This window comes from Cupressus sempervirens, chromosome 11, assembly GCF_028749045.1.
Source record: "Cupressus sempervirens isolate cs-2001-9-10 chromosome 11, ASM2874904v1, whole genome shotgun sequence".
Classification (NCBI taxonomy): domain Eukaryota; kingdom Viridiplantae; phylum Streptophyta; class Pinopsida; order Cupressales; family Cupressaceae; genus Cupressus; species Cupressus sempervirens.
In genome coordinates, this window is record NC_143128.1 from 847,890,533 (window position 1) to 847,910,521 (window position 19,989).

The 19,989-nt window shown below is 35.2% G+C and overlaps 1 protein-coding gene across 8 annotated transcripts in view; it reads right to left on the reverse strand.

The window, feature by feature from the left end:
* Positions 1-6,686: 6,686 nt before the first annotated feature.
* LCBK1 (long-chain base (LCB) kinase 1) overlaps positions 6,687-19,989 on the reverse strand; it is an 83,537-nt gene continuing 70,234 nt past the window's right edge. For all 8 annotated transcript variants that reach the window (XM_089810751.1, XM_089810753.1, XM_089810749.1 and 5 more), the window contains 4 exons: positions 18,096-18,242; positions 15,949-16,048; positions 10,586-11,559; positions 6,687-7,303 (listed from right to left, as the gene is read on the reverse strand). In XM_089810751.1, the coding sequence (XP_089666877.1) occupies positions 7,160-7,303; positions 10,586-11,559; positions 15,949-16,048; positions 18,096-18,242 (1,365 nt within the window). In that variant the 3' untranslated portion in view covers positions 6,687-7,159. The remainder of the gene's footprint in view (positions 7,304-10,585; positions 11,560-15,948; positions 16,049-18,095; positions 18,243-19,989) is intronic.

Below are 19,989 nucleotides of genomic sequence, written 5' to 3' on the forward strand. Positions count from 1 at the left end.
TGTTGAAGTTGTATCATTCAGATGTTTGTGGTGGACACTTTTCCTCTACAATGACTACTTTGAGAATCCTCAGAAATTGCTTCTACTAGTCTAGTATGTTTAAAGATGCTTATGCTTTTGTAAAAGATTGTGAGAAATGCAAACTTTTCACGAGTCATCCTCAACTAGTAGCTTTGCCCCTAAGACCTGTAGTAATAGAAGAACCTTTCCATCAGTGGGGTTTGGATTTCATAGGTCCTTAGAATCCTTCATCCAGTGCTAGCCATATGTATATATTGACAAACACATATTACTTCACTAAGTGGGCGGAAGCCACACCGACTAAGAAAGCTAATTCACAAGTGGTATGTGAGTTCCTGATGGAATACATATTTGTCAATTTTAGGGTTCCTCAAAAGATAGTGGCTAATAATGCAACCTAATTTTCATATGAAAAAATTTCTATGTTTTGTTATGATCATGGCATATCCTTAGCTCATTCCTCAGATTATTTCCCACAGGGAAATGGGCAGGCAAAATCTAGTAACAAAAATTTCGTTGCCATAATGAAAAAGTTGGTTAATGATAATGCCTGGAATCAGTATAAAAAATTGTATGAAGCATTATGAGCTTCCGAATTACTCCTAAAAGAGCTATTGGCATGGGCCCCTTTGAATTGGTGTATGGAGTAGATGCCCAAGTACCCCTGTCTCTGAAATTATCCATCGCAAAGTTACAATCTGTAATTGAAGATTCTTTCTTTCGAGACTCTTTAGAGAAAAGAGTGATGTATTTGAATAAACTGGAAGAAGAAAGAGACAAACTTGTGGACCACATTATCGAGCATCAAATGAGGGTTAAGCCAATTTTTGATATGAGGGCCAGGCCTCTCAACTTTTTGAAATGAGATGAAGTTCTCTTATGGGATTAAAGGAGAGAGCCCAAAAGAATGCACGGCAAGTTCGATTCTCTATGGAAGGGATCATTCATTATCACAAAATTTGTTGGTCTGAATGATTTATGCCTGGGTTATCTAGATGACACTAGTCTCCCTTCACTTACAACAGGCAAGACCTGAAATTATTAAGAATGTAACACCTCAAAGAGATCCTAATCATGTGTATACCCCCTTCTTGTCTTTCTGTTTGTTTTTGTTTGTCTTTTCGTTGTTTCCTATTTTTGGTGTCCTTAGTTCTATTCTAGCATTCTAAGTTCTTTGTATACTTCACATACATAGTCCCTAGTCAAAGCCCCTGTAGCCTTAATTTGAGTCACTATATTTTAAACTTTCTTCAGTTTCTTTGAAGCCCAAAGTCATACATTGAACAAACCATTCTCAATCTCATATCTTACGAATATCATTGCTCCTTGCATATGGAGATTGATCCTGTGATGTCCATTGCAATTTTCATGTCTTGAACCTCTTTGAACTTCGGTTTGAAGTAGTTCAACCAAAGGTTTTGATATTAACTATTTTTTGCAAGTGGGACTCACTAAGCATAATGAAGATGTTTGTTTGAACCCCTTTGAACCTCTTTGAACCTAGGTTCGGAGCACTTCAAAGTAGTTCAATTGCTAAAGATTTTTTGAGCAAGCGTTAATGATTCTCCAAGGACAATCGGTTCCAAAGAAACTAATTGAGATGTCAGGAGTAATGATTGGGGATTGTGTTAGATTTAATTTTTGTTTGAGACATGAGATCAGTTGTCATCATGATTCAAAAAGGCATATCTTTCGTCTGAGGGTTGGATTTTTTGTCAAGAACTTGTAATTATTGCAAGGACGCCCGCAAAGGATGATCATTTAATGAAGGTGTCTTATCACACTTACGAGCATGCAAATCAAACCGCAACAAAATTGCCATGAATGCCTCATAATGGGGGTAGTACTTTTTCTAGTATGTCTCCTTTCCTTTTAAAGTATGAATTTCTCGTTTCATTGCTTTATCATGCAAAAGCGTGAATTGGAGTAGCCATAAGCGAAGGAAAAAGGTTTGATTTTCTCTCAACAAATCACAAGTGAGAACACAAGAAACCCCTTGTTCTTTCCTTTGTGTGGGTGTGTTTCGAAGAACAAGGCAATGTTGGGTTTTTTATTTCCTTTGCTTAAAATGAAGTTTGTTCTACATTTCTTCGAGAACATTTCCAGTTTGGAGTGTAGGAGACCTGTCATTTCTGATACTAATTTGGAGGGTGTCAAGATTGAGAAATTGCAAGGAAATTTTCTTGAACAAGGCGACGAAGTTAATGATTGTCTAGAGATTTTAAGAAGTGGTTTGATTGAGGCTACGGCCTTTCCCCCTACCCTTTTGAGTCCTGTGTTACTCCAGTTATGTATTGACCACTATGATGTGAGGACTAGGAGCATTTTGAACAAAGATGGAAAACCAGTGTTATCCATCTCTAGGGAGACTATTTCATCAGTCTTGCGTTTGTCTGAGTGTACTTTTGTTGCTTTTAGCCCTACCCAGTCTTGAGTTGAGTATCAGGAAAGCCCAGACAAATACCATAACATGTTGGCTAGGAAGTGGATAGAAACAAATTATAAAGGCAGTTCAAGACTCCCCAAAATAATCACCAAAGATCATATGAAACCTCATATTCACAACCTCATGTTCTTATTGCACCGGGTTTCTTCAGATGTTTTTCTCTTTGAAGAGTGGATGTACCATTATGTAGAAATCATTCTAAAGGGAGAACAGTTGTTGGATTGGGCAAAATTGATAGCCAACTCAATGAGAAATCAGCTAAAACATGCTAAGGTGTCTAGAGAAGATTTCTACATGCCTTCCTATCTGACCTATTGCATTGCTTATGTCAGCAATATTACTTCCCTCCCTTATGAAACTTGGAGGGAAGACGTAACTGTCTACAGTATTATCCTTTGATCCAAAGGGATAGTGTTGGAGGATTTTAGGAAAACACAGGATGTGTTGATAGAAAGTGTGCACTTGAACCTCAAAAAAGCACCCATGCCCAAATTATCCCTAGAGGCCCAAAAGCTAGTTCAAATTTATGGGAGTTATTTTATCCAATTTCCTAAATTCACATACTTAAGAATAGGAGGATTTGAAGAACCAATAAAATTGCCTCATTATGCTCTAAATTGTTTCGTCATAGCTGAAATTTGTAGACAGATACTTCTTGTAATAAAAGATAATTTACCTCAGGAAAACTGGGAGTTTGTTTTCCCTGTTACGCTTGGTCACTTAACTTGCAGCAACATAATTAATGCCTCAATCATTGGAAGCAACTTGCTCAGTTTTAATCTTGGATCTTACCTAGGAAGGAAAAATTTCGATAGCAAAGGTTTCACGACTAAAGTACTTGGTCTGAAAGGTCAATCACCCATGGTTCCGTATTTAGAAGATTTATGGCAAGATTGTAATGATGAAGAAGTGATAAAGAAAGACCATTCAAGACTAACACTCCCTCAAATAAATTCTCTCAAATTGAAGTTTCAGATGGAAGGAGTAGTTGAGGATAGTTTGGATATTGTTGAACCGGGATGGGAAGAAGCAAGCGAGCTAAAACAATTGGAGGTAGACTGGAACCAAGGGGAAGAAGATGATATAAATTTGAGAACCAGATCTATCCTCACTCACACAGATAATTGGTTGAGAAGGAGAAACATGAAGGCTGTGAATGAAAAACAAACTAGAAAATGCCCAAAGAAAGTTTATTTATCAAAAACATTGACCTTTGACATATCAATTTTGTCTCATATTACAGGTAGTACTTTGGCTCCCACTAAGCAGAAAAGAACATCATCCCCTAAACAAAGCACGACCCCTAGAACCAAATCAAAGGCCAAGTCTGAGACACTCATGCAACAAGAGATTCAAAAAGAGAAAATGATGTCTCAAGGACGAGGCCTAAGAGAAGAACTCAACTTCTCAATTACCCAGGATGGTGATGTGCAGTTACTAGAAGCTCTGAGGTTGGATCAGCCTAAGTTCATGACTCCTTCCAGGGGAAGTCAGGGGATGATCGCCACTCCTACTATTCCATCATGGCTATCTAATTTTGTCAGCAAGAAGCGAACCCTGCAGCTCGTGTCTACACCTGTTAAAGACATTGTCACCAAGTATGCAGCTCATGGTTCTAAGAGTAAAAAGATGATGAGTGACGCACAGCTGATCAAAGATCCAGTGATTGGAAGGGTAACAGTAGAAGTGGCCACATACAAATAGAAAGAAGAATCCGAAGAAATTGATGGAGAAGGCTTTAAGGTCACCACTGTAGAATTGGGGGCTATTACCAAAGACATTGGTAATCATTTCTTCAAAGTCTCTGCAGACCATATGCTAACTCAATCAGAAAGGGACAACAAGGAGAAGAAAGAGTTAAAGGCATTAGTAATCACCATGGTGGCTCATATAGATTTGCTGATGAATTTAGGCACCCTTCCATTGGTCTAGACCCCATAGTTTTTTTATCCTAATTCCTCAAACAACCAACAGCTGGTTAAACAGATGTAAAGGGGTAAACTGCTCTCAGACGCAATACATGAATGGGTGGTATCCATTGTAAAGGAAAGCAATAAATTCATTTTAAATTTTACCACCACATCGCTAAAGGAATGTTGTTGGGCAAAAATCAAACCCTTGTGCCAGTATGGGAAGCCAACCTAAATTGTTGGCAAGCCATTGTGTTCCGAGTTCATGAAGTTGAGAAGTACGAGGTATTGGAGTTCCTAAATGAAAATCCCATGAAAACTGTGGATTCATCCATGCTTTTCATTCTTAAGAGCAATATGGGATGGAAGGAGTCAATTTACAAGGGATCCATTGAAGAAATGCAATCAGTGGAAGCTAAAATCGCGGGAATGCACAAAGAACTCCTAAAGGACATGCAGATTGTCAATACCCTACAATTCGAAGATGGTAACATGGACTTCGAGGTCTTGATCAAAAACTTCAATGATGTTGTGACAGAAACCAAAGAAAACGACATGCCTACCCCAGAGACTTCACTACCCTGGCAAACATCAAATCAATATTATATCTAAACAAGAATCTCATGTCGAGGCAAAGCCGAAGAATTAAAGCGCTAAAATGGCAAAAGGATGCTTGTAGATCATAGTTACTTAGTCTGAAGAATCCTCACTCCCATGCAATGCAAGGGTTCACAAACGCCTTCAAGAGTTAGAAACTTGTAAAGCAGACTATGGCAGATGGAGGGAATATTGGCGATGGTGTTTAGTTAGGAGCAATTATTTTTTGTTTTATTTTCCAAGCTATTTTCAAAACTGTTTCTTGTTCTCACAACTATTTCTAACCGAAAGGTTGGGTTTTAATCAAGGCCTTTTCAAGTTTGTAATGAACTATAAATGCCAAAATATTTAGCTAGTTAGGGGTTAGATTTTTTGCAATCAAAATATACTCTGATAAAGCTAGTACTATTTTGAGTTAATTATCTAAAGTAGCAATAGATAGTCATATTTTTAAAAATGCTTTCTTAAATGACTTGGTGCTGAAAAAAGTTTTTTTGAATATATATCTATCACATTTTGTCGTGCTATAAAACTTGGCGTTTAAAGCAATTCAATCATGGTTACTTTATGAGCTATGATGATTAGTTTTGTGTCACATCTACTGCTATTTCTTTGTTGTTCATTTTCATTTATCTTTTTCCAAAATTAGTCTGAATTATTGTAAAGTTCAATTCCTTAGTTAAATCTTGCTTATTTGTGGAAAGACCATGAACTTTCTATTCATTGAATCTTTGAATATGTAAATTCTTACCTCAATATCTCAGAGTACATGAGCGTTCCTCATGCACTTTCTGGCACAAGTGTGCATTTAGTTAATTTTGATCTTTAGAGTTTATTGATAAATCTTTTGTAAAAGGGAGCTGTACCTGTAAAATTCAGAGAGGAAACGAATAACACAATGTTTACCCAACTGTTATGAACCTCATTGGATTTTCCGAGCCTTGGGCATAGATTGAATTGTTGTTTTAGTAGGAAAAGACAATCTATTCACTAACACATGTTTCAAATCATATTCCATGATCCATTGTCGGGATGAGAGAGCTCTCATGTTCTATACATTTTTCCAACTCCCTCTTATGAATTGGTATAAATTAAAGATAGCGGGTTTTCACAATCAATCATAGAATATATCTGAAGCATTAATGTTGAAAAAAATGATATACAATAAACCCACAGGCTTGCTTACTTGCACAACTTCACATTGTGTTATGGTGGTTGTACAAGATCATTATGCATATCTGAAACATTTGTCATCAAGCAAGTCATCTAGACCAATAATAAATAAATTAGCGTTTTCTAAACCAGTTATAATTGAAATATTGATACAGTGATTTGATTAAAACTGATTAATAACAATTATTAATCACTGACAGCAACGATTCTCAGGTTACATATGCGTCGATGACTAACTCGATAGAAAAGCTCGAGTCCGAGTTACTTAAAATAAAATAATAATGCCATTTCCAAAATACAACTTTACCTCATTGCCAATAACAGACGTTAATTTTTTTAAGCGGAGCTTATTAATTTAGAAAACCTCCTCAGCAAGCCACTGAAAAAATACATGAATTTAACTAGTCAAAAACTACCGTTCTGAATATTTGCATGTACTCACAGCATCTCAATCATAAATACCATCTATTCATTCAGTTTCTCTATGTGAAACCCCATGTAGTCAAGAAGATAAACATAGCCAATTAAATGCATTAGACTTTCTGCAAAATGGCGTCAATTTCATTGGGCTGAAAAGGTGGGATTATTTATACAAAGCCATTTTTGACATAGAAATTGGTTTCTAGCCCAACTGTATACCTGGCAAAAGAGAATCGCAGCTTTTATATAACAAATAAAGTCCAGGGAAAAAATGATTAAAATACAATTTGTAGATCGATTACATAGGCTTTTACAGTAGATTTTAACAGGGAAAAATACCGACAATCGAACTCCTGTTGCTCACATGTGTAACAATAAATCGTACTCTTAAGGCAATCCAAAAAGAGCTATTTCTGAAAGAAAAACCATATATCTTGACTGCACGCTGCCATTGTACAGAAACTATCCCTTCATATTGGCTCTCAAATACAAGCATCACAAAAGAAGTCAGAATCACAATACAATGATGACAAAATGTCCAACTCAAAAAACCAATGCCCTCTTACTTAATCCAGTCACAGCCAAAAAAGCATCATATGCGTACAGGCCGACCAATAAGCTTGCACTGGTCAGGAAGCAAAGAAGTCAAAATAGGCCCATTCAGCGGACGAAGCTCACCATCTATTCCACACCCCTGATGGACATTCTTACCTGGTCTAAGCTTCACAGACTTCACCTGCAGAAAAAAAGACTGGACATCAGAAAAATCTGTGTATGCAACTCTTGCTATATTTTTTTACAAACTGCACTCAAGACATTAACTCTTACATAAACACAGTCCAGGAAGTGGAACACTAATCACAAGACAGTTCAGAACATGATAGCATAAGTTAGAAGAAATGGTTAGATTATTTACTTACAAAACCCTACAAGATCCACAAACTCACATACAGGAGACTGATCAGTGATACATAGGTTCCAAAATTTATGGAAGCTAACTGTGAAAAAGTAGCTATTACCTGCTTCTACTATAAACTGTAATTTGTGTCCATAACAGCAGTGATTGCACAAACAGATACTCATCCTAACATTATCACAACAAGGACCAAGTGTTGCATGCTTTAAGAGGCTGATACATGGAATTCGAATGTTATGTCAGCTGGTTACACAGCGCCTGCACCAAACACTATTAGTCTATTACCCTTTTCTACCATCATTTGTATTCATAACAGCTGTGATTTGCACAAACAGATGCTGGTTCTTAGCAAAAGAACGATTAAGCAAGTTGTGAATTATAAGAAGTTGGAACCACCACTTCTGATTCATCTCAAAAAGAATAATCCTTGCATATATAACTGTCATGCTTCCAAATTTAGTTGTCAACCAACATAACCTGAAACAGCTAAACTAGCCTCAAATGACAATACATTTGACATGAATGACATGGAGAGCCTCCAACTTACAAGCAATCCAGGTCCTAAAACCCAACTCGCCTCTCTGAATAGATCATAGTATTTATAAACATAATGTATAGTGAAAAAGGATAGTAAGAAATGAAGATTTGATAGGACATCTGATGCAGGAGCATCCGGGAAAACTAGCTAAGTCATCAACCAAAAATATTCCCAGTTTTGTTTTCAGGGTCGTGTTTGGGTCCTCTCAACAGCAGAACGTTAATTTGATCAATATATGCAATTTTCAAGTTTTTGCCGTATTGCAATTTCCAAGAAAAGTCGTAAGGACTGAGTAAAATCTTTCTACAGGAGAATTCTTTAGGGTATTGAGTTGAATGTGCAAATGGAATTGGGGTCATGACTCATAACTTATCCTGTTTAAGAGATTTTAATGCCCAAAGTTTTGCTGTCTAGTGTGGAGCCTGACCAATCCCCAAGTGGGAGATTATTAGTTTGTGGTGACTGATCAGGGAAGCACTGTACACTCTCCATAAAAAAAATTGGATCTATTTAATAGGCTATTTTCCGCAGGCCGACATGTAATTATTCTAACCCTAATTATGTAAGCGGCAAAAGCCTTGTATAAATCGGCTTAGGGTTAGAAATTTCATAATGTGTGATGAGATATTAGCTTCTTGCGGCAGTATTGCGCTGTCAAGGATTACAGATTGTAATCAGGTTGTAATCACTGGATAATAAAATATTGGACTCGCTGTTTGGTGGACATAGCCCAGGGATTGGGTGAACCACGTTAAATCTTATGTCTTGTGTTCTCTGCTGTGTGCATTATTATTTTCTGATATTGGATATATTTGCATGTAATTGTTCTTTCTATCTCATTAATCCTAACAGGTTTGTGTTGACAGTTTTATGGATAATATTACTTTAGAAGATTTATAAAAGATGATTTGAAATGGTGGTCATTTTATGCATCTTGACCAATTTTCGAGTGATTTTGACCTTCCAGTAAAAAGAAATACATAAATCCATTAATTCTAAACTATCAGCATAATTCAAAGCTCTTCAAATAGCAATTTTCTTTTCACAAAAAGAAGACTACAAAAAATAAATCATAGAGTTGCTATTTCAAGGTAATTAAATACATTATCAATTGAAGCAAAATAATTATAAAGATATTGGCAGTTTAAAAATATGTTGACATTCAAGTTTCCTCTTTTTAGTGGATACATTCATTCATCGTGGCAAGTCCAAGAAAATTTAAATATTGACTTTAATGACAATAAAAGATAGTGCAAAATCATTATATTTGTGCAGTATAAAAGAGAAGTGGGCAGGACATTTTGAAAGGGTAAACTCTGCCAGTAGGCTATTTTGGAAAATAAATATTTTGCAAAAAATTGAAAACGAGGCATTAAATTGAAGAAGAATGGGCAAAACAAAGGTCAGGAAGGGGAAGAATAGACAGTCAATTCTTGGGGCTGTTTTAATACTGCAATAAGAGAGCTATTCAAGGCATAGCAAAAAGATTGAAAAAAAAAAATGAATAAAAATAAAATGGAGATAGAAGAGGACAGTGCAGCGAATTACTATTTGGAAGAGAGAACAGAGTGCCAAGAAGGTGAAAGAACACCAGCAATGAGACCAAGTTGCAGATTTTGTTTGTTGACAGTTTCTGATTCTATTTGTGAATATATCAAATAGATATATAGATTATAATTGTGATTTATGCAAGTGGATTTGAATTAACAAAGAGATAATTCTATTTGCATCAACATCATACGGAAGCTTAATAGGGGAGCCAGGAGAGGACCCATTGGCTGAGCACCCTCGGTGTGCTTCTCAAAATCTTATGTGGAATTTTCAAACACTCCCATTTTTTACAACTACTTACTTGGAAAGTCCCCTACTCGTAACTAAGGTTTTAGAGTCATATCATCAAATATGATGCAACATCAGCATGTTTTTTACCAAGGTATCCAAAACGGCCCCAAAAAAGTGAGACCAGTCGTCATGCAAAAGGCAGCTCCATATGTGGCATCTCATGATAGGTTGCTTTTTAGAACTAAGAGATACATTTTGTTCAATTATGGATAGTAACCATCTGCAATAACAACTTTGAAGTCACAACTACTGGTACAATGTTGTTAAGAATATTGGACATTATATCAGCTAAGGTGGGTATCAAATCAATAGCTATTATCACAGCCATTGGAACACACTTAGGTATTGGGTCCTTTCCCCTAAGACATCTAAAAATTTCATGGATTTTATCCAAATAATGGCAACTGCAGGCAAATCATTTATATTGATATTTTAAAAGCGAATTGTAGTAGACATGATGATAAACCTGAAAAAAAAAATGGAAACATTTCCCAACCTGTGTTAGTTACAACTTACAGAAGACTGTTTGAAGGGAAAAGCCAGAAAATAAATGACAGCATTGCATATGACCCAATGAACATAAAAAAATGATTGATTTGTTTCTCAAGCAACTCTTGTCATTATAGTAAGAACAAAGATGTCACAAGATAAGCAGCACTTAGCTCTTAATCATAAATTACTTCAATTCTACCCAAGATATCATAGTTAGGCCAGACATTTACCTTGGCATACTCAACATATGGAAGCGAGAGATGACGTCCAAACTGCATTAGTATAAAAAATCGTAGAAGTTTCAATCTACCCACACCACGAACCAACAATAAATCTAAAGTATTATCATCATGTTCTGCCCTAGGTGCAAGCACCTGTGATCTCAAGTTTTGCACTGTCTTGCACTGATGGTTACATATCAAGACACCAAGAAAAGGACCTTGTCTAACAACCCACTTCTCTTCCTCTATCTTTGGCACCTCATGATTTGACCCTGTCAGCATCTCATCTATAGACCCTTTCACATCAAAATTATTCTCAATGTCCCATTTTGGCTCTGCATCCCACTTCGGACCTGTATCCCATCGAGCTTCCGCATCCCATATTGGTCCAGGGTCAGACATTGTAGAAGAGATGTCTTCCCGATCAAGAGTTACTGGATTTCCCCATGAACATCTCGAAGAATCATTTGTTGTGCTTAGTCCTGTCCATCCTTTGTCTGTTCGGGACTTCAGTCTTCGGGGTCTAGTAGGAGTTGCAGATCCTTGCACTGAAGGGTGAACTACTTCTTCAGGCTCAGGTGGCAAGTAATTCCTACCAGAGGATAAGCGCTTTGTTTTTGCATCTAAAGCCCTAACATATTCAGATGGTTCACTACTTGCATAGGTACTACCTGTTATTACATCAAGATCTGCTGACATTTGGCTTGGTGTCATCAGAATTGAATCTATACTTGATAAACTTGAGGCTCTTGGCAATCCTTCAATATTTGATTTTCTTCCAAACATATCAGATTGATTCTCTGATGCATCAATTGCAAACCCATGATTTCCACCAGTAGTACCATTGCTTGTCGTTGGTTCTGGTACAGGGAGATATTCAACTTCATAGTTGTACTTTGGCAAGCAAAAGAATTTAAGAGCACCAGCCACAAAGTACCGAAATGGACCAAAACGCTTTTGGTACTTTTCTGAAAGCTCTAGAACTGCATAAACATATATCATATCACAACATATACCAAATATAATGCTATAATCAACAAGGTAATACAAAAATTGAAAGAAATGCTAAGATTGTTCGACAATATTCACTGCATATTGCAAATATATTTATTGGAATGTTAAAAAAATGATAACTGGAAAACTAGTTCTAGTGCAATATTCATGAAGACTAAAGTTAATATGGTTTTAATTTATAGAAGTATGTCAATATTTACTCACTTTAAAAGGAATATCTAGTATTTCAATCAGGTCTGTACAAGATATAATCAACATTAATCTTGGATCTACATCCAACAAATAAAAACTTCAAAACTAGTTCTAGTGCAATATTCATGAAGACTAAAGTTATAATAATAGTTTTAATTTATAGGAGTGTGTCAATATTTACTTTCACTTTAATAAGAATATCTAAGTATTTCAATCAGCTCTGTACAAGATATAATCAGTATTAATCTTGGATCTGCATCCAACAAATAAGAAATACAATAGCACATCATATTATCACTTATCACCCTTATTGATATTCCATAGTCTTAAAAGATATCATGGTTTTTTAAAAAGAGTTTTAATGCAATCCCACTATCATTTCCAATCCCGTCATAATTCATGAGAATCCCTAACAAATATACTGGCACAATTCAAAACAACAATATCACTGAAGAATCACCAAGCCATCAAACATCGATTTCTAGAGATAACTGAATTCTTTCATTAAATTAATAAATAGTAGTTCTCCCTACCTATATTGCATATGCTTTTGACATAACAACATTAAGTTTTATATCATCTTTATCATCTTGAAAGGAAGCACTGTTTTTTATTAAGAATCTCCAGCGTGATCTAATTCTCATCTCCAATCTCATCATGTTTCTTCATTCTTGTGAATTCCCATAAAAAAATATGAGACATTTTGAATGACAACATTGCTAATGAATTACCAATTCCTCACCTTCACCAATTTCTAGTGATAACTGAATTGCAGTTTCTTATTTATTTCTTGAAGTTTGTTTTCCATTATGGGATTCAGAGATATTCACTTGCTAGTTTCTGTCAACAAGCAAACAAAAGTCTAATAGGAAACAATGCCAAACATAATATGCGTAGACTACTCTTCAGTACATAACAAAATCGGCTTTGGAATGTCAACCAAATATTGAAGACAAAACAAGAGTCTGTAGGCAATGCCAAATATAGAACGCATAAAATAGTTTTCAATACACAATAAAATCAACTTTAAAATGTCAAGAATTACCATAAGTCTGGCAATAACATCACTTAGAATCAAAAAAACAGAAATAAAATTAAGAGAGAATAAGTTGAGAACCATCCAAAAGGAGCAAAATGCATCTAGAGAATTATGAAGTTATTTACTTTTAGTGCATTGATTTTAACAAATAAATATTAAAGATATATTTGATGACTTTTTTGTTGGGCCTATTTATGTTATCTCAATAAACAAATAAATAAATCTCAAACATTAAGTGTAGCTCAGAAAGCCAATATTTCTTGATGTTTCTCTTTTTACAGGAGAGAGCATGCATTTGAAATCTCCCAATACTTGAGGAGCAGTGTCTACAAATTATTGGTGCCACCATAGGCATTCCACAAACAACTAAGCTATTTAAACTATATGCCATATAAACTTTGACACAATCAGTTTGGATAATTTTTTTTGCATAGCCTCTAACTCAAACACCTGAATTTTACCACAATTAGTTTTTGAAGAAATGATGGTTGCCCCCATTTCTCTCATGAAATCAAACACACATTATTCAAGCCACCGTAGGCATTCCACAAACAAATAAGATATTTATAATTTTATACTATATGTATTTAAACTTTGACAAACTCTGTTCCACAAACAACTAAGCTATTTATAATTTTATACTATATGTATTTAAACTTTGACAAACAACAGAGTAAATCTTTTTGGATAACCTCTAACTAAACACCTGCACTTTAGCACAATTAGGTTTTGAAGAAATGATGGTTGCCATATGACACCACCCATTCCAAAGAAGTGTTTCCAAACTAACCAGATTTGTGCAAACCTCATCTAGTTGGACCCCTTTCTGACACCATTAAGCTCAAATCATTTTATTTATACATTGAAGCAGAAAGTGAACTTCAAAATACTTCTTTAAATGTAAACCTTGTTTAAGCTAAAAACTTACAAGTTACAACCATCTTGGCAGATATTTCAGCAAGAAAAAGAACAGAAACAGAAAATCTGTCAGAAAAAACTATTAGCCAGGTAGTGCAACAATACAAGAAGGGAGAAGCAAAATCAATGCCCTGATGATGGTGAGTCCCTTGAAACAGAACAAATCTATGATCAAATTAATTAAAGAGATAAATCCCAACCCTCAAGTTGCATTAACTAATATTGAGCTAGTCATGTAGATTTCAATAGAATAATATCTAGAAAGAGTAATTCAAGATTATGAAGCCCTGCCTCAAGTTGCATTAACTAATATCCAGCTAGTCATGTAGATTTCAATAGAATGATATATAGAAGAATAAGATTATGATGCCCTGCCTTTATCAATCTGAAATGTTTAAAAGGTTTTAATCCAATAACAAGATAACAAAATTAAAAATTAAGCAAGCAGAGAAAATCATCTGGTCCTTTATAAAAAGTATGATAAGAGCCCAAATATACCTCAGGTTAATTGCTTTGAGCAATTGGTGGTAAAATATTCTAGGCAGAGCATCAAACGTCCCAATCTCTTGATACAGAAGCATAAAGAGATCAGGTTTGTGTGAAGTGCGACTCCTTTCCAATGACTGTGGGAGCTAAATAATATGTTTCAAGGGTTGAGAAGATCCAGAGAAGATGAACAGGACTGGTGCAATCACCAATTCACTATCCTACTTCCACTAATATATGGATGAAATTTAAGACGAACAATTTTTTGCTTGAGGACAAACATCAAAAAAATTATCACACAAGAAATCACAGAACATGAGGCATGTCAGTCACAATGATTTTTAGATATCTTCAAAGGTGTGCCCTTTATTATTTTCTAATGTGAAGAATATATACTCTATTTTCCATAGGTAAGGTGCAAACCGTGTATTGCATTACAAGTAACTTTTACTTGCATTGATTACTCTCAGTTTCCTAAAATAATGATTTTCAACTGTTTCTGAGAGCCTCTTAATCCTTTCCTACCTAAAAATTAATAATTAAACCTCTCATACTATGATTTCCCAATGTTTGTTGAGAAATCTTGCAGCCTATCTAGCAGCAAAATGTCCATTTGAAATATTTTGTTTCATTCCCTAGTCACCACAGAACCAGCTTAGCTCCTCCCCATTTTCCACTAAAACAAAACCTGTACAGAAGTCTTATGCAGTCATACTTACATTTCTTGAAAACAATAGATAGGGCTATATTTATAGTTTAATCTTTAGTTAATATGGTTGACTTGCGTGCATCTCCCATGATCAGAACTGCAAATGATAATTTATACCACGATACTGCAATAAAAAATAAAAATATACTACACAAGTTTATTCATCTTCAGCAGGTTACAGACTGCATGCTATGTAATATTTGCACAAATCAAAGGACTACAAACTCTCCGAAGTTGCAAAATCACAGATTCGCCCTAATACAACCTGCAGCAAATAAAACTGGCCAGCTTCCTAGTATTGTCTGGACATTGTGCATTTCAGAAGTAAAGGGAAAACAAAAATTGACAAACAAAATAATCACTAATGAGTAGGAGACATTTTCCACAGTAAGTCAAATTATGCTATTGCTATCAGCATTCAACTGTTTAGTTTTCAATTCAAACTCATTGTCCCATGTTTCATGAGCAGTGGATTCGCAGGAACCCATCTCTCATGAAAATGATGGGCAACCTCACAGGAATGCCCAATGCTTCACCTTTGTGTGCACCACCTAGATGCAAATGCAGTGAGTGCTAAGTGTACCATTCATTTTCATGACACATGGGTTCTTGTAGCCACTACTCATGAAAGAAAGGTCCATGACTTTGACTTAAAAACTATGCAGTTGAATACTGCCAGAAATATTATAAAATAGTCAAATCTGAGTTGTGTCTTAAGCATCGTTTTGATAGCAGCATGCTCTACAGTTGAAGCATAGAACTACTTGACCAAATCAAAATAAATAACATTACTCAATCTTAAACAAAAGACTATTGAGATTGAGTAGGTTCAATGAACAAAAAATTGAACTGATATGATCAACTCTGTACCTTACAGAAATTGTTATCTTAAAGAAAGAAAGAAAAATGACCATTTAGAATTAAAATTACAATTGTTATTTAATACCTCACGTACATCACAACTATTTATTAAAAAAGAAGACACTAAAATATATTTGAATGATATAAAGTTACCATCACTCACGAAACCATAATATGCAACTGTAAGACCTGCATGGATGTCACCAGTTTGGACCCACTCAACTGCAAAAACATCTGTTGCTGTTAGACCGCCCTGTTTTCAGAAAAAAAAAGAGATACTTGTTAGCAAAATACACATCTTTGGAAAATAACCTTGTTAGTATATCACATACCCTTTGTCAAATAACTAGTAGCTATACCCAATTGAGAACAAAATGCCAATGTTCGAACATTTGGAAAAATACAAGAATGCACTGACTAGCATTATATTATATTTCTACGATGCTTATAAAAAGTAATCATTACTGGACCAAAATCGTCTGTGTGGCCAATATGGAACTCATATAAATAAGCTCCAATAAAAGGAAAAAGACACAAATGTCCATGTTGAAAGATAACTAACTGGTACAAATATCAGAATGCACAGATGAAAAGTTTATTGGATTCACTGTCTTTTAAGTAGCTTGTTAACACTCACGTTGTCTTACTTTCAACTCAAATTTCACTTCCTCATCCATAGAAATATCCAAAGCCTTGTAATTATTGCCAATATCTTGCTACCGTATCCTCTAAGTTCATCCTGAATTACCCTTTCTAATGTCACCATCCTATTTCATCTTCAAAACTTCACTTCTCAAGCTCTACTCTATTTATGGATATGTTAAACAACAACAACCAATTGCAATCATTAAATTGAGAAGCACAATCTTGTATATGTATCTTCCGAATATGTCTGCCAACAAAATTCTTCATAAATATTTCCTATTTGAAAAGTTAGGGAGAACCATATAGCTTCTACAGAACAACATTGGAATATGGTACTAATATAAAGAAATCACCTAGTGAAACTTGGCTGCGACACTAGAAGATTCCATATAGGCTTCTCAGAAGAACCCACAATTTCCTGGTGTTTCTACAGCCCCTAAAAGTAGAGCTTTAGTTGATAACAGTAACCAGTGTTATCCATATATTTCAACGTAGGAAAACTCCATGTAAAAATCTTGATCGGACTAACATGTGAATTTGATGAATCAATAACTTTTTTGATGTATTAGTAGACACGTATTTCAACAATCCATGAATATTGATTGAGACAGCTTGTGGGTTCAACTGTGTATGTTCTTTGCATAAACATTTTTTATCACACTCCTACCAATTATCAGGAGAAATATACATTATGGATTCAACAGGGCATTTGTTTTCACTCAAGGTTTCAGATCACACTCCATGATCCATCATTACAATGTCAATGCAAAAAACATACACAGTTAAATCCAAGGACACTAAATCAGTTTATGATATTACTTTAAGTATATTGGTTCACTCAAATGACTAATTTAATATGAGCAGTATACAAATAATACCGTTTTTAGTTTTATATTAGAACAAAAAAGTTATGTTAAGAGTCAAGACACATACACAGATTTGAATAATCTAAACTTCTTACAGTCATAAAATGTGAGTGAACTTGTATTCTGGCTTGCACAAAGATCCTTCAAAACCCCTATTTAAGTTATGGTGTGTGTGTGTGCACTCGCGCATGCGAGCAAGCATGCATGCATGTGCGTGTGTGTGCATGTGTGTGCGCATGTGCATGTCAAAGGAAACACCCATATGCTTAGCCCAAATATTATTGTGCAAGACTGATATAGACTCACCTCCCTCCCACTCTCCCGAAAAAAAGCTTCAGGAACAATAAGATCAGAACAATATTTTTACATCTCATTTAAGTTAAGTTTTCAAACAGAAAGGATACAACTTCTAGATATTCAATCATATGCTCAATCCTATAAATCTTAATTTGACATTGTAATTACTATTGGCTACAGTAAAAAGTTGAACCCACAAGAATGCAAATAACAGCTTGTGCATCTAGCAAGTAATTACAACTCCGTCACAACTTGAACAAAGCCTGGTAGGGTGGTCGGGATGTATCTTATTACTTCTATATATACAAAGGATATATAATCAACATAGCCATCACTGACACTAGAGATTCAATAAATTGAGCCAAAGTCCTTTTGCCATCATTATATTAATTTCATGGCAAAAAGAATATGAAGTGAATGTCTGTACCCACACCAACTATAACCCTTCAATTTTGGTAAAACCACACTTAATTTGAACAAAATTTATCTCACCTTTACAATAGCTAATGCAGCAGAGATGGGATCCCTAACCCCCAACACTGTCCAAACAAGGGAGTTATCGGAGCCTGCAGGAATAATTCCAATTGGGACAGTCATTGCTTCTTTCGGATCATCTCTGTTAATCAAACCATTGAGAACCTGCAAAATGTTCACAAGTCAGATCGACTATCAAAAGTATAACATTCATATCACCCACAGGCCCAAAAAAATATCAATCACAATATAAGCAAGATTAATTATGTTTTTACAATAAATTTTACATTAGACTAGTGTGTTGAAAGCGTGTTAGTTCCATTTATTAACAACACGCATGATTATACAATAATGGAAACCTGACCCCGTGATGGTCAGATACTAAAAACCTTTTGGGATGTCTTAGAGACAGAAACCAAGGATGTCGAAAGCATATATCATAGCATCATTCTAAAATATGAAATCTAAGGAATTTCACAAACTATCTGAAATCCCCCAGATTTTTAATTTGTCAGTGCCATTTTGGCTGAGATTCTGATACTCTGGCAGTTCCCAGAAAACCTTGATTTGACTCTATCAATTATTCTAGTCTCTAGAGGATTTGATGCTAAGGGAAATCTTGGTTAAAAGACTGAAAGCACATTAAAAGAGATAGCTTAATGCTACATCACATGGAGTATAGAGAAAAGGAGCAATGGAGATGAGCAAATCAAGTTTCCAGTACAGGAAAATTATCTCACTGTTCGAGACATATACATGTGTGTGTTACTGGATCTGCCTGTGGACCAGCCAGATCTGGGTCCAGTTCCCACCGGATCCACAATTTGGCTCTATCCACCTACATATACGAGCAAGATACAAGGAGTGGGGTTGGGCGAACCCGAGAAGGATATGGAAGAGCCCATGCAAGGCCAAGATGAAACAATCAACCCTCCAAATTACTTCAAAAACATTTCAAATACCAAAGCTAGTTCATTCCAGCTTGCTTCTAATGCAAAAAACAAATATCATCCTACATGGCTGAACTTCCGTTTTTGCTAGTTGAATTGACAAGAATATCAAAATTGATCTCTGAAGGTTCAACAATAATTGCTGTCATTCATACATATTTTTTTACAAAGTGTTTAGCAGCTGCCAAGACGATTGTAAAAAATATTAAAGAGTTACATTTTTTTTCCTCCATTTTGTTTTACAAACATGAATCAAACCCTTTGCTTTATTTTACTTTCATTCTTTTACAAATGTATTTATAGAGCTAGGTATATCTGCTTGTTACTTCTATAGTTATATTTGTTGTGATTTTATTGATCAGAAAATTTCTTATGTATGTCATATATACAACTGATTCTCAATAGTGAAGATTCTATTCTGATTTGACAAAGGTTGTTCATATGATCCGGTGAAAGCACATCTGTGTAGGATAATTGAAAAGGGCATCAAAGCCTAAGACAATAAGAATGGTGTAATTGTGCCAAAAAAGCTAACTTTTCATATTTATTACGAAGCAAGAGGAAGCAGATGAGCTAGCACTTCATAGAATAAGTCATAATTTAGCAAAAAGATTATTAGAAGGAATGAAGCCCATAGAGTGAACAACCCACCACAACTAAATGACCAAAAAATCCTTCAAAAAGTTTATTTCAAAGTAAGAACTGAGACATTGTCAATCAACACATAGCAAGATGTATTTATGCAAACATGTTAGGTTTTGATGTTGTTTGCCGACATTATTTGCAAGAAATAGTGAGACAAATTAATGAGGCTATCATAGGGTGCAATGATGAGATAAATTAATGAGGCTTTTGAAGTATGTAAGGGCCCTAGTTATGAAAGGTTGTGGGGCACATTATTGAAAACAAAGGTCAAGCTCGTAGAAGATTCACTTAAGCCCATGAGGAATCCATATTTAGAG